This window comes from Oryx dammah, unplaced genomic scaffold (assembly GCF_014754425.2).
Source record: "Oryx dammah isolate SB20612 unplaced genomic scaffold, SCBI_Odam_1.1 HiC_scaffold_11, whole genome shotgun sequence".
NCBI lineage: Eukaryota > Metazoa > Chordata > Mammalia > Artiodactyla > Bovidae > Oryx > Oryx dammah.
This window is the reverse complement of record NW_024070195.1, coordinates 25,940,513-25,952,749: the sequence shown is the minus strand read 5'-3', so window position 1 is coordinate 25,952,749 and position 12,237 is coordinate 25,940,513. Positions and strand designations below refer to the sequence as shown.

General features: G+C 44.0%; 1 protein-coding gene across 2 annotated transcripts in view; it reads right to left on the bottom strand.

The window, feature by feature from the left end:
• Positions 1–203: 203 nt before the first annotated feature.
• Positions 204–12,237, bottom strand: part of CILK1 (ciliogenesis associated kinase 1) — a 46,570-nt gene continuing 34,536 nt past the window's right edge. The window contains exons 9-14 of one of the 2 annotated variants that reach the window (XR_005722702.1): positions 11,434–11,745; positions 10,229–10,419; positions 9,967–10,115; positions 7,652–7,780; positions 4,537–5,845; positions 204–3,765 (exon numbers count right to left, since the gene is read on the bottom strand). Coding sequence is in view for 1 of the 2 variants with exons in the window: in XM_040249454.1 (XP_040105388.1) it covers positions 3,611–3,765; positions 4,537–4,659; positions 7,652–7,780; positions 9,967–10,115; positions 10,229–10,419; positions 11,434–11,745 (1,059 nt within the window). In the remaining variant the exon portion in view is untranslated. The remainder of the gene's footprint in view (positions 3,766–4,536; positions 5,846–7,651; positions 7,781–9,966; positions 10,116–10,228; positions 10,420–11,433; positions 11,746–12,237) is intronic. The other variant, XM_040249454.1, reaches the window with a different exon arrangement.

Below are 12,237 nucleotides of genomic sequence, written 5' to 3'. Positions count from 1 at the left end.
AGTCACCTAATTTGCTAAAAGCTAAATTTAAATAGTCTTCACATTGCAAAATACCGCTTCCTACTGCTGGTCTAAGTATATGCTACCAATTTCACCGCAGTAAACACTCTAATAGGTATTAAGTTATATGAAAATTTCAAATTAGGAAATAGTACTGTTATTGTTTGATGGAAGAACATAACAAGAAAAACAGAACACTCAAATCAATTTTTCTTAAACTGTAACTTTATTTGGAGCAGAATTTTCCTTAAGTAAAGTTAACGTTTTTAGACACCTTAGGACAAACTATTCAAAAAGGAACATTTTATTTCAGAAGGGGCTTGAGTACAGAGTTTTCGGTCCTCCTATCTTCTCATCATTATGAATATTTGCTTTATAATTAAATATATTCTTAGTTGCTCCCTTGTAATCAAGTCAAGTGACGAAATTGCTGTCAGTACTGAAATGTCCAAGATCAGAAGACTATTCAGGCCATTTTAAATTCACATTAGCAGTGTCTGTAAGAAACTGATAATACAGATTAATGTGATATTTGCCCCCCAGTTTGTCTTCTGTTGGTTTCCATGAGAAGGTCCTCACAATAAATTATATAAAATACAGTACTTTGGTTGGAAATTGTAAAAATAATTCTAAAAATTAACCACATATCTTAAACAAGTTGCTACAGTATGCTTTAAATGATAGAAAATAATTAGTACATCAAACATTTTCTTATAAACATATTGCTTTGGATCACACACTGAGCTAAAACATACAGCCTGTATTCTTTTTCTCTCCTAAATGGCACAAAACAATGGCTTGATGCCACTTCGTAAGAAAACATGGTGCCTGTGAACTCCAACAGTACTGGTGATTTGTACTTAAAAACAATTCTGTTTTACATGGCTTGTCTGGAGTCAAGTGTTTTTTATCATTCCAGAATATGACACAGCATCCGTTTACTAGATGTTTATGGTCCTTGAAGCAAGAGATCTGTAAGAAACTGCTTGAGAAAATCGGTTTTCTTCCTATTTAAATCATATATGAGCTGGGTGAGGGCTTAGTAATTAATGGCAGCTTACTGTGAAATGAACAATCACATGAAGAATATCTTTTAGCTCATGCAACTTTCCCTGCAGTTCACACACGTACCCTTTGGCATAACCACTGTCACCGAACCCTTGGGCACTATACCATCTCCTGACGTCCCATAAAACTTTATGCCTGACATGAGGTACAGTCATGGATAGGTATAGTTAAACTTATCATTCCTCTTGGTGTCTTGTAGTAGATTTTATAATCTTATAGTAACTAAAAATACAGGCAACAGGCAGTATTTTCTTTTTACTTAACAAAGTATTGGTGACTTTTCCCTTTCTATAGTAAACAGCTTGTATGCTCAATGCATCCTTTACCCATTTCAGGGTGAGAATCAAAGAGAACTTTAGAGGATTTTGCTAGTTCTTTAGAACTGACCTTGTTTTTTTTCAGCCTTCTAGTTTACTCAATGCAGTCAGCTTCTTGACTTTCAAATGAATAAGGGAAACTGCTGATAAACAAAGGAAAGAGGAAGAGGACGAAAAGAAATATTTTCTGCATTGAGGCCCTACAAAAGTAATAGAAAAACAATTTTATAATGTATAGTAACCAGGTAAGTAGGTTTTTCAATTAAAATGTAATGACCTTAACATAAGCTAGAGGACCAAGAATATGGCATTCATAATCCATCTGGTTCTCTAGAGGGTATTTATTATTTTAAACCAGCTTTCTAGCAAGGTGGGTAAGCTTTCAGATTAACTTTTATTCCTAATACAGAAAGGGGAAATAAATATTAACTGCATAGTAAAGGACTCATCTCTGAAAACACATTCTCTGTTGACTGAGATAATGAGAATATAGTACAGAAATAAATTCAGCTTCAAGTTGTGCTTACATATACATATTTATTTCCTGAAGCTTTGCTGCCAGTTTGTTAACAGGAAAATATGACCTCTGAAATGCACATCCATCATTTGCTTTTTGCATGCCCCCAGCAATCATGGTGCTTGGTCAAGTACCTTTTTGAGTCAGATTCTCGAAAACACAAATTGCTCCCTGATTTTAGGTGAGGGCCCTTTGGGAACCTTGGGCTGCAACATATTATTAATACATCAACACAAAAATTTACCCACTTATTAGGCTGAACCCTATCAAAGTACCAATATTCATTTTCATTTAACATTTTAACTTACAAAAATGACAATTTCATTGACTCCACTTGCTATATCCTAGAACCAAACAAAAGTGACTTGAGCCCTGGGAGAAAGTGAGTCTATGCACTCTAGAGATGACGTCATGTTCACTGGCAGTGACCTTCTTTCTTGTCTTTCAGATAATCACGAGTGGAGGCGAGTGTGCCTGACAGAGGTGGATCAGAGTGGACTTCCTTTTTCTGTCTCCAAACTAGCTTTGTCATTTTCAAAACTGCTGTAAACATTCCTCTCAATGGGACAGCCTCTGCCCAATGGAGTTCTCACTGTTGAAAGAAACTACACAAGGGTTTAGAGTTCTTCAAACGTGGCACATGATGGACACTTGACATCATGGTAACTGTGGCTTCACAGACCAGTGGGACCTCTGCCATCTATTTTTTCTTGCTCCCCAAATTGCCCTGATAATTGGACCAGAGGGCAGACAATGATTATTCATCGTCTGTCTCTGGCCAGGCCTGGAGAACTGAGCTAAATGCAACATTCTAAGGGTTGTGCTACTTTGAAACTTTACTTCTGGGTCATGCATCTTGGCAGGGATGTAAGTTTAAGTCACTGTGTTAACCTTTATGTGGAGAACCTTTTGGCTTCAAAAGCTTCCCTTTTATGGGTACTTATAGAAAGTGACTTCAAAAATGGAAGAAAATAGAATGTGATGGCATAGCTTGGTTTCAGCTGGATTATCACCAGCCACCAATACACGTGTTGTAAACATTTCTAAAAATATTTACTTAGACTTCTTTCATCTGGGGAGTAAAAAGAAAACAAAGTGAATTATGTAATAGTACTTTCAGAACAGCACAGCGGTATTAAAAAGTCAAACCAATAACACGGTATTGAGAAACGGCAGATGGTCAGTTTTCTAGCACTGACGTCAGTCCAGAAAAGCTTAAAGTACCGAATATGCCACATTTAAAATTTAACCACTTCACAAATATCCACACACGTTGAGGAAATAACCCTTTATCGCGTAGCTGTAAATTGCACCCCTGTTGCAATACTGCATCAATATTATTATATTTTTAAAAATCTGTATAAAATATTATCTGGAACCCCAAAGGAAAATCAATTAATCTTTAAAAAGTTCCTTACAAAGTTGACTGTATAAAATGCTAAAACATAATCCATATATACAAAATGCTGCTGTTTAAGAAAATAATGGGACCCAGTTTTAGAATAAAATAACTTTGTACAAAAAAAAAGTACTGCATTCAAATCAATATTAAAAAAAAAAACTTTAAAAAAGAATATTGAAATGTCTCAGTTCAGAAGAATAACTATAAAATGTTTGCTTTTCCACCAACTGAAAGTCTCTTGCAGGTGGAATACCAGCTGGCCAAGGGACAGGGTCCTACTGTTCCCTACAAAAGGTTTCATGACAGTCATCGCCGAGACGCGTACTTAGCGATCCAGTCCGTCCTGCCGTGTACAGGCTGGGCGGCTGGAGGCCGGGGCAGCAACCCAGGAGTGCTTCTAGGTTGGGTGTGGAAAAACGGTCGCCCAGGGTGAGGTCTTACAGCCTTCAAGGAAGAATAGCCTGTAGGGAAAGAGAAAGGTGGGTCTGATTGATTGGGCCCACACAAAGTACAGCAAAGAGCATCTCGGTGACATAAATATCAGAAAAGCAGAGCTCAAGAGAAGCCACATTCCTGGAGTTGGCCCTCCCAATTAAGGACAACCTCGTCCTATAGCAGTCAGGCCAGAAACACTCGTGTCATTCCTGCGTGTGCTCAGTTGCGCAGTCATGTCCAGCTCTCTGCAGCTCAATGGACGGTAGCTCCCCAGGCTCCTCTGCCCATGGAATTTGTGGTGGTTTAGTCGCTGAGTTGTGTACAACTCTTGCAAACCCTTGGACTGCAGACCCTCAGGCTCCTCTGCCCAAGGAATTTTCCAGGCAAGAATACTGTAAGTGGGTTGCCATTTCCTTGCATCTGCCAGGCCCGTTCTGCCTGCAGGCCCATGCACTAACAGCCCAAAATACAGAGTTTGCTTGTTCACCTCCTGTAGATTTTTACCCGATGGCCCCTCTGCAGTGAGGTCTCCCTCGGCCGCCCTGTGTAAAATGCCCGTCTGCACCCTACACTCCTGCCCCGTGCTCCCTGTTCCCCGCTTTCTTTTCCCCTTAGCACTGTGGAGCATCTTATTTGGTTTACTTGCTGTCTGTGGAGTACAGGTTCCAGGAGGACAAGGAATTTTGTTGTCTTCTTCATTTGTGGACCCTAGGCCTACCATGTTTGGCACAAAGCACTTGTTTAATAACTATGTTTGAATAAATTCACAAATAATAATAATCCCAAATAGAACTTACCCGGGGAAGGATCGGGAATAGGTGCCAAGTGGACCCTCTGCAGAGCAGAACTGATTTCTTTTTTCAGAAAGGAAGGGATATAGTTTCCAGCCAGTCCACTAGAACTTGTAGAGCTGGAACCAACTGATTTGCAAAAGAAAATGCTCATTACTGGAAAGACATGCACAGGACACCAACAAGGGTAAAGGACAAGGGCACAGGGCAACAGAGAACTAGGTTTTGATTTTCAAGGGGAAAAGCATTAGGATAAAGAGTGAATTCGGAGCAGAACATTCTACCACACCACACTGTTAGAAAGACAGGGGGATGGGGTGTGAGGTGTACAGACAGTGTTGAGACTGTGGCCTGTACCCGCAAGGAGGCTGGTGGGTTGGTTTGTTAAAAAAAAGGAGACATTTAGAATTTTCTTTCTGTTTGTAATAATCAGTTTAGCCTGTTCTGGAATTTTCTTTTTTCCACTCAATAATATAGAAGAGTTAGCCTTCCATGTTAGTATGGACGAATTTCAGAGTATGGTTAAACCATAACTCATTTAACCGTTCTCTTATTGATCAGCATATAGGTTCCTCTTATTGATTTGCATACAGGTTATGTTAATTGTTTAGCCATTATAAGTAATTCTAACCAGAGCTATTCTTGTCCAGAACCAGAAAATTAGTCATTATTAAAATTCACTAAATACATTCACTTTTTATGTCATTTCCGCCTTGAGAGTGTTTTAAGGGCAGGAACTGGGTCCTACTCATCTTAGTGTTCCAGGCGGTCCATGGAAAGCCTTATTCATAGCAAGTAAACAATACATGTTGTATGGGTAAGTATCTATAATGAGCCTTATTACAAAGGCTTAAAGGTGCATGTGGAATAATGAAGGCTGTTATACAAATAACACAGATCCATTAGGAAGTTAGACCCGTTAGGAAGAGCACATGAGAGGAAGAGTTGTTCTGTGTCTTCCCAACACAGAGCATTCTTGGCAACTACTTAAGGCAGAGTGGAAAAAACAGTCTGGAGCTCATGTATCGGGAGCTGTGTTGGTCAGCTGAAGCACCTTTTGCAACTCTGGTGACTAAATAAGAAAAATGGAAAGAGGATCAGAACAAGGAAATCACAGACAGAAAAAAGGTAGAATCAGTAAACACAAGAGAAAATGCTCAACCCTCGTTAGTCAATGGGACATGCGGGTTGACGCCATAGTAAGATGCCATTGCACACCCTCAGATGAGCACACATCTGCAATCCTGACGGTATCAAGAGGCATCAAGGACACGGCACAACTCCTGCACCCTGCCAGACAGCAGTTGGGCAGAATCTGTGAAGTCAAAGATGAGCACAGCCTTTAACCTAATGTGATCATGTCACAAGTGCACACCTATAGGGGGCGAAAGTGTTCACTCCAGCACTCTTTCTAACTGTAAAAATGATCAACAGCCTTCATGTTCACCAAGAAGAGACCAGATGAGTAAATTATGTTCTAAGTGTCCATCAACAGATGAACGGACAAAGATATGGTACATATATACCATAGAATATTCAGTTCAGTTCAGTTCAGTCGCTCAGAACAAAATCTTGCCATTTGTGGCAACATGGATGGACTTGGAGGGCATTATGCTATGTCAGAGAAAGACAAATACTTTATGATATCACTTACACAAACTAGTGAATATAACAAAAAAGCAGACTGACAGATAGAGAGAACTAATCATTGCCAACAGGGAGAGGGAAGAGGAGAGGGACAAGAGAGGGGCAGGAGATTAAGCAGTATAATTATTAAGTATAAAATAAGTCACAGGATATATTGTACATGACAGAGAATATAGGCAATATTTCATAACTATAAAAGGAACATAACCTTTAAAAACTGTGAATCACTATAACACACACCTGTAACTTATATAATATTGATCAGCAACTATACCTGAACTTTAAAAAAAGTTATATTCTAGTATAAATAATAAATGGTATCATACACATATACATTGCATGTCATCCTACACAAATGTGAAATATATTCTATGTGTGTATAATTGCTGTATATATTATTAATGCATATATGCATTATAATGCATTATTAACATGAGTGGAGATCCAGGATTATATGCATATAAATTTTAAAACATGCAAAACCATGCTAGGTATTTCTTGTATCCTAAAAAAAAAAAAGTTGTGGAAATAATAAACACCCAATTTGGACAGGGTTGGGGGTGGAGGGGAAGGCCACAAAGGAAGGAAAGAAAGGCAATCGTGTGTTTGCAGAGGCTGACTTTACACGCTAGGTGGTGAGTACGTGGGTGTGGATATGTTCTTTCTTTCCCTTTCAAACTCCTTAAAATATATGAACACGGAATGGACAAAGGCAGAGAGAAGAGAAGCCCAGGGGTTTACTTGGCATGTGGAAGGGGAAGACGCACATGGTAGGGGCTGCCTGTGTGGGGTGCATCTGAAATTCATTCATCTACTGAAAAAGCGTGGGCAGCGCCTTCCAAACTGTCTACCTTCCAATGATGCCCTGGGCTGAGGCTGAGCCATGAGATGGAAGGGACAAGAACAAGGCAGACCCTGTGATACCCAGAGGTCGCAGACCACAGAGCAGGGCCTCAGAAACCAGCCTCTGTGCGTGCGTGTGTGCATGTAAATCGCTTCAGTCACCTTTGACTCTTTGTGACCCTATCGACTATAGCCCGCCAGGCTCCTCTGTCCATGGGGATTCTCCAAGCAAGAGTACTGGAGTGGGTTGCCATGCCCTCCTCCAGGGGATCTTCCTGACCCAGGGATCAGACCCAAGTCTCTTATGTCTCCTGCATGGGTGGGTGGGTTCTTTACCACTAGCGCCACCTGGTAAGCCCACCAGACTCTGTAAGACTGTTTTTCCCTCAAGCCAGGGAATTCTGCTGTCCTCCCCTGCTACTCCCGATGGCAGAGCCCAAGGGAGCTGGTCAAGCCCCCAGGGCCTGCTCCCATGTGAGAGAAAGGGGCACAGGCCTGCAAAAAAGGTCAGGGTTTCCACACAGAGAGGCCCTCATGGTTCCATAGCTTGTCATCCTGTCTCTCTGCACTCACCCAGCCACACCGGGAGAACCTGCTTCTTATCATTTAGGGAGTAAACGTCATTACTCACCTGAAGTTATTTTGCTGATCACTGATACGGTCCCTGAAGATTTTCCAGACAAACCAGAACTGGACCACGGATTAGGTGGAATAAAATCCTTGCCTGGATTCGGGAGTACACCGTTTCTTATATTTATTCCTAATAGGGCAAAAATGTTTTTTCAAATGCAAAATTTATCTTCAGTCTTGTACTACATGTCAGAGATGAGATGAATGCAGAGTCCAATTTGTCAAAGACCTCCTATGGTTCAACAATCAAAAACTAACCGTGATGATGCCACTGGATAGGTGGCAGAGGAAAGATGCTGTCTCTGGGGTGAGTGGGTTGTCTCACTGGTGGGTGGCCTGACAGAAGTGTCTTCACCATCTACCAACAGATCTGTCCACATCTGCTGTCTTGACCTCCTGGTGCCTTCCTGGGCTCCAGTGCCCCATGGCCTTCCTACTCACCTACCTTCGCAGACCACTGCCTTTCCATCAGCTGCCCAAGTTCTTCTCTGTCCCTCCAGAACCCCACGCCTAGCTCTGCAGACCTCTGCTCGCCTCCTTCTGAATTCTGAGATTCCATCCCCTCACCTCACATGGACCATCATCACTGTGCTGATTCTGGTCTCTACCAACAACCATCACTGACTCCCTCACTTCTCAGGCTGCCTTGATCTCAGCTGCAAGACAAACCGCTGCACCCCCCCCACCCCCCAGACCACCCACTTCCCACGGCCATCGGGCATCACAGCCATCTTTCAGAACAGAAAGACTGAATCCATTCTTTATCCTTCTTCTTCCTCTAGAGTCAAGAAGAAATAGGTCTCCCTTCAGGCCAGTCTCCTAAGGCCACAGTGCCATCCCTGACGAGGTCTGGCAGTATTTAGGAGGCCTGTTCCCAATCAAGGCAGAAGGCAGGGGGTAAGCAGTGAGTCAGCCAGGCCTCCATCCCCTGCCCTGGGACTCCACCCCCTCAACCTGAGCACCACTGCCCCGACCTGGATGACAGTGACAACCTGTGGGTCCCTCGCCCACACAGCACACAGACGTCGCTAACACCGTGTCACTCCTCCAGTCACAACCATTCAAGAGCTTCCTGTTGCTCATGAAATAAAATCCAAATTTCTTACGAGACCCCAAAGATGCCTCCTATGTCCTAACACATCCTCCACCTCTGACAGTGATCGGGCCATGCGGCCTCTCACAAGCCAAGCCCTTTCCTGCCTCCTGGCCTTTGCACTGGCTGTTCCCTCTCCCAGGCATGCTGTTCTCACATCCCTCTGCACATGGAGTTCCCTCCTAATCTCTGGGGCCCAGCTCCTGCCACCATTACATCACCCTTAACAACTGCTGTCACCATCTGCAACTACTGTGTACATACTTATTTAGGGTCTGTCTCCCACCACTAGAATATATGAGGATGAGGATACTGTCTACAGGTTGCTGGCTAAAGTCACTGCATAGACTGTAATGTGAACAGAGACCCTGGAAGATGGGCAACCCAGTGGCCCCAGTTGGCTGTTTTGTCCACCATATTCTCAGCGCCCAGCACAAAATGATGTCAATACAAATTGACTGATGGAATGAATCCGTGAATGAACAGTGGGCTAATGTTATATGTTTACAATACAGAGAAACTGGAGAGACGCTTGGGCACTCTCCAACTAGAGTGTCTTCATTTAACCCCTGGGGTACATAAAGCCAGACCGGGGCGCTAAGCTCCCATCTGGTTCCCTGAGAGCACTCAGGGCTGGAGAGACCCCAGGCGAACTGCCTGGCTCTCCCTGGTTCCTCACTCGCTCGGACTGGATCCCATTTCCTCTACCGAATTTCTTATCTTAGGCAAGAAAAGAATGGGAAGCCTGGGACTTCCCTGGCAGTCTAGTGGTTAGGACTCTGAGTTCCCACTGCAGAGGACACGGATTCCATCCCTGGTCAGGAAACTAAGATCCCTCGTGCAATGAGGTGCAGCCAAAAAGAAAAAGAAAATACAAAGCCTGTGTGTACTAAGTGGCTTCAGTCGTGTCCATCTCTTTGTGGCCCTATGGACTATAGCCTGCCAGGCCCCTCTGTCCATGGGATCCTCCAGGTCTGAATACTGAAGCCAGGTTGACTGTGCCCTCCTCCAGGGGATCTTTTCTATTCCAGGGATCGAACCTGCGTCTCTTACATCTCCTGCACTGGCAAGCGGATTCTTTACTACTAGCACCACCTGGGAAGCCCAGCAAATATTTCTACGGTGGTGCCACCACCGTCCAAAACAGAAGCTTTGCAAAACTCGAGATTCCGGGGACACGATTTCTCATCAGTGACCAGAGCACGGGCAGGAAGTGTTATTACCAGGCAGGTACCGAGAGTGCTTCAGGTAGTGTTGCTTGGCCGCCGACCTCAGGGTGGGCGTGTCACGCCGGGGATAGGACGTCTGGGTGGGGGCGCTGTTTCCGGTGCCCACAGGCTCCGAGGGCTTCAGGTCCAGAATGCTCTCAAATCTGAACGGGGAGAAAGAAGGTTCTGGTCAGCACAAGCTGGGCAGCGCATGGGATGTGAAGACAACCTCACAAACCCAGAGGCAGTCGGTGCGCAGATGGGAGCCCACACTTGCCTGCACAGCGTCTCGTCGCTCTGTCTCTTCTTATTTTTCAGGTCAATCCTGGTGAAGGATGGACTGAAGTCTGAGTCATCCAAGTCAGCCCAGTCATCGGAATCCTTCGTTGACCTGGAAACGAGACCCCACCTTCTCCTACTCTTTGGCTTCATCTCACCATTTTTGTGCTCCAGACCAGTGAGAATTTTCTGTGTATACAAGGGGGTAGAGAGGTGGGGAGGAGAAGCAATACTTGGCATTAGTGAAGCTCACCCATGAGTAAGCCCCATTCTGAACTTCCTCGGTTGTGTAGAGGAAGGTCCTGGGGTGTAGTCTTCCCCAATACGCACTGCTTATTGGAAAAGGCAATGGTGGGAAACAGTCTCCAACCTCTCTCACTTATCCTGCACAGGTTACATCAGTTTCCATTCAATGGGGACACTAAGCTGTGTAAGTAAGGCTTTAAAAAAGGACATTTAGGGTACTTCTTGCATACGAGGAAGGTAGCTGGATTCTCATCCAGGGCTCATCTCTGAAACAGCATGATTGACACTGTCCTAAATAGAATGTAAGAGAATGTAACTAAAGTGTCAATCACCTGCTCTTTTATAGAAAACAATGCAATTAATACCTTATTTGCCTTCTCAGCAGACCTGGATCCTACTTAAATACAGAATTAGCTACAATAGGAAATTTATAAACACACACTGCTGCTTTAGGTGGGTTGGGGTCAAGTGGACAGTCTGCAGACACCACCCCCATAATTCACAGGCAGAGCTAGAACCTGAATTTAGACCTTTAACTACAAAGCCAAGGCTCTTTTCACAGTTCCATGAAATCAAAAAGATCAATCTATTATAATTAGACCTTACATGCTGAAAAGAAAATATTCCATGCAAGAAGTACGGTCAGGGCCTTCCCTGGTAGCTCAATGATGAAGAATCCGCCTGCCAGTGCAGGAGACATGGGTTGGATCTCTGATCTGGGAAGATCCCACATGCCACAGAGCAACTAAGCTGTGTACCACAACTACTGAGCCTGAGCTCTACCAGAGAAGTGACTGCAGTGAGAAGCCCATGCGCGGCAACCAGAGAAAAGCCCACCCAAGCAGTGAAGACCCAGTACAGTCAAAATGAATAAATAAAATTATTAAAAGAAGAAGAAGAAGTGGGGTCAGCAAAGGAACAGCCAGACAGGGCTCCTGAGGGAACTGTCCTGCTTACTGCCTGAGGATGCTTGGGGTGGAGTGACGGCAAGAGCAAAGGGCTGGGCTTGTCCTCTGGTAGGTGGTCCGTCCTGGGAGCCTCGGCTTTATAAGGGTACACGAGATGCTGAGGGGGCTGGCTGGCTTGATGCTGTCTGGAAGAAATGCGTGTGTGTGGCTTGGCTGGGGGCTGGGCAGGAGGGACTGGCTTTACGTGAGGTGGTGCGGCTGCCTTTTCCAGAACGTCCTTCTGAGATTTTCCTGACTCCTGGAGGCTGTGCGTGGTGCTGCCCAGGGGGTGCCCCACCTGGAAGTAAGGATATCGAAGAGCCTGGAATGACACATGAGGCTGTTTCAGAAGAAGAGTCTGGCTGGGAAGGTTGACACCATTCAGGGTCACAGGCTAGGTTTCGCATTAACCAGTCTGCTGCAGTAGTTTGCCCAAACCAACTAGAAAACAGCACCCTGAATCTGTCACACCCCTTGTGAGTCTCCTTGTCCTAAATAGTATAAAATGTATGGGCTGGTTGCCACACTCAAAGTTATCTGGGTAAAGCAGCCAGGTTCACTGCTATGCCCTCTGCTACTTCTGCCAATATTCTGGCTTTGTAACTTATTTGCTTTGTGTCTTAAATACAATATTTCACCATTCTAAGTCCATTTCTTCATTCCATAGAAAGAAAATAAATAAGATGGAGAGAGCCAACATAATGATCCAAGAGGACTCTGAAAATCAAATATAAAATAAGAAGATACGGCAGACAACAAGGGTTTGCCGTGTGTCACAGGGAACTGTCTCCAATATCTTGTATCAACCTGTCAT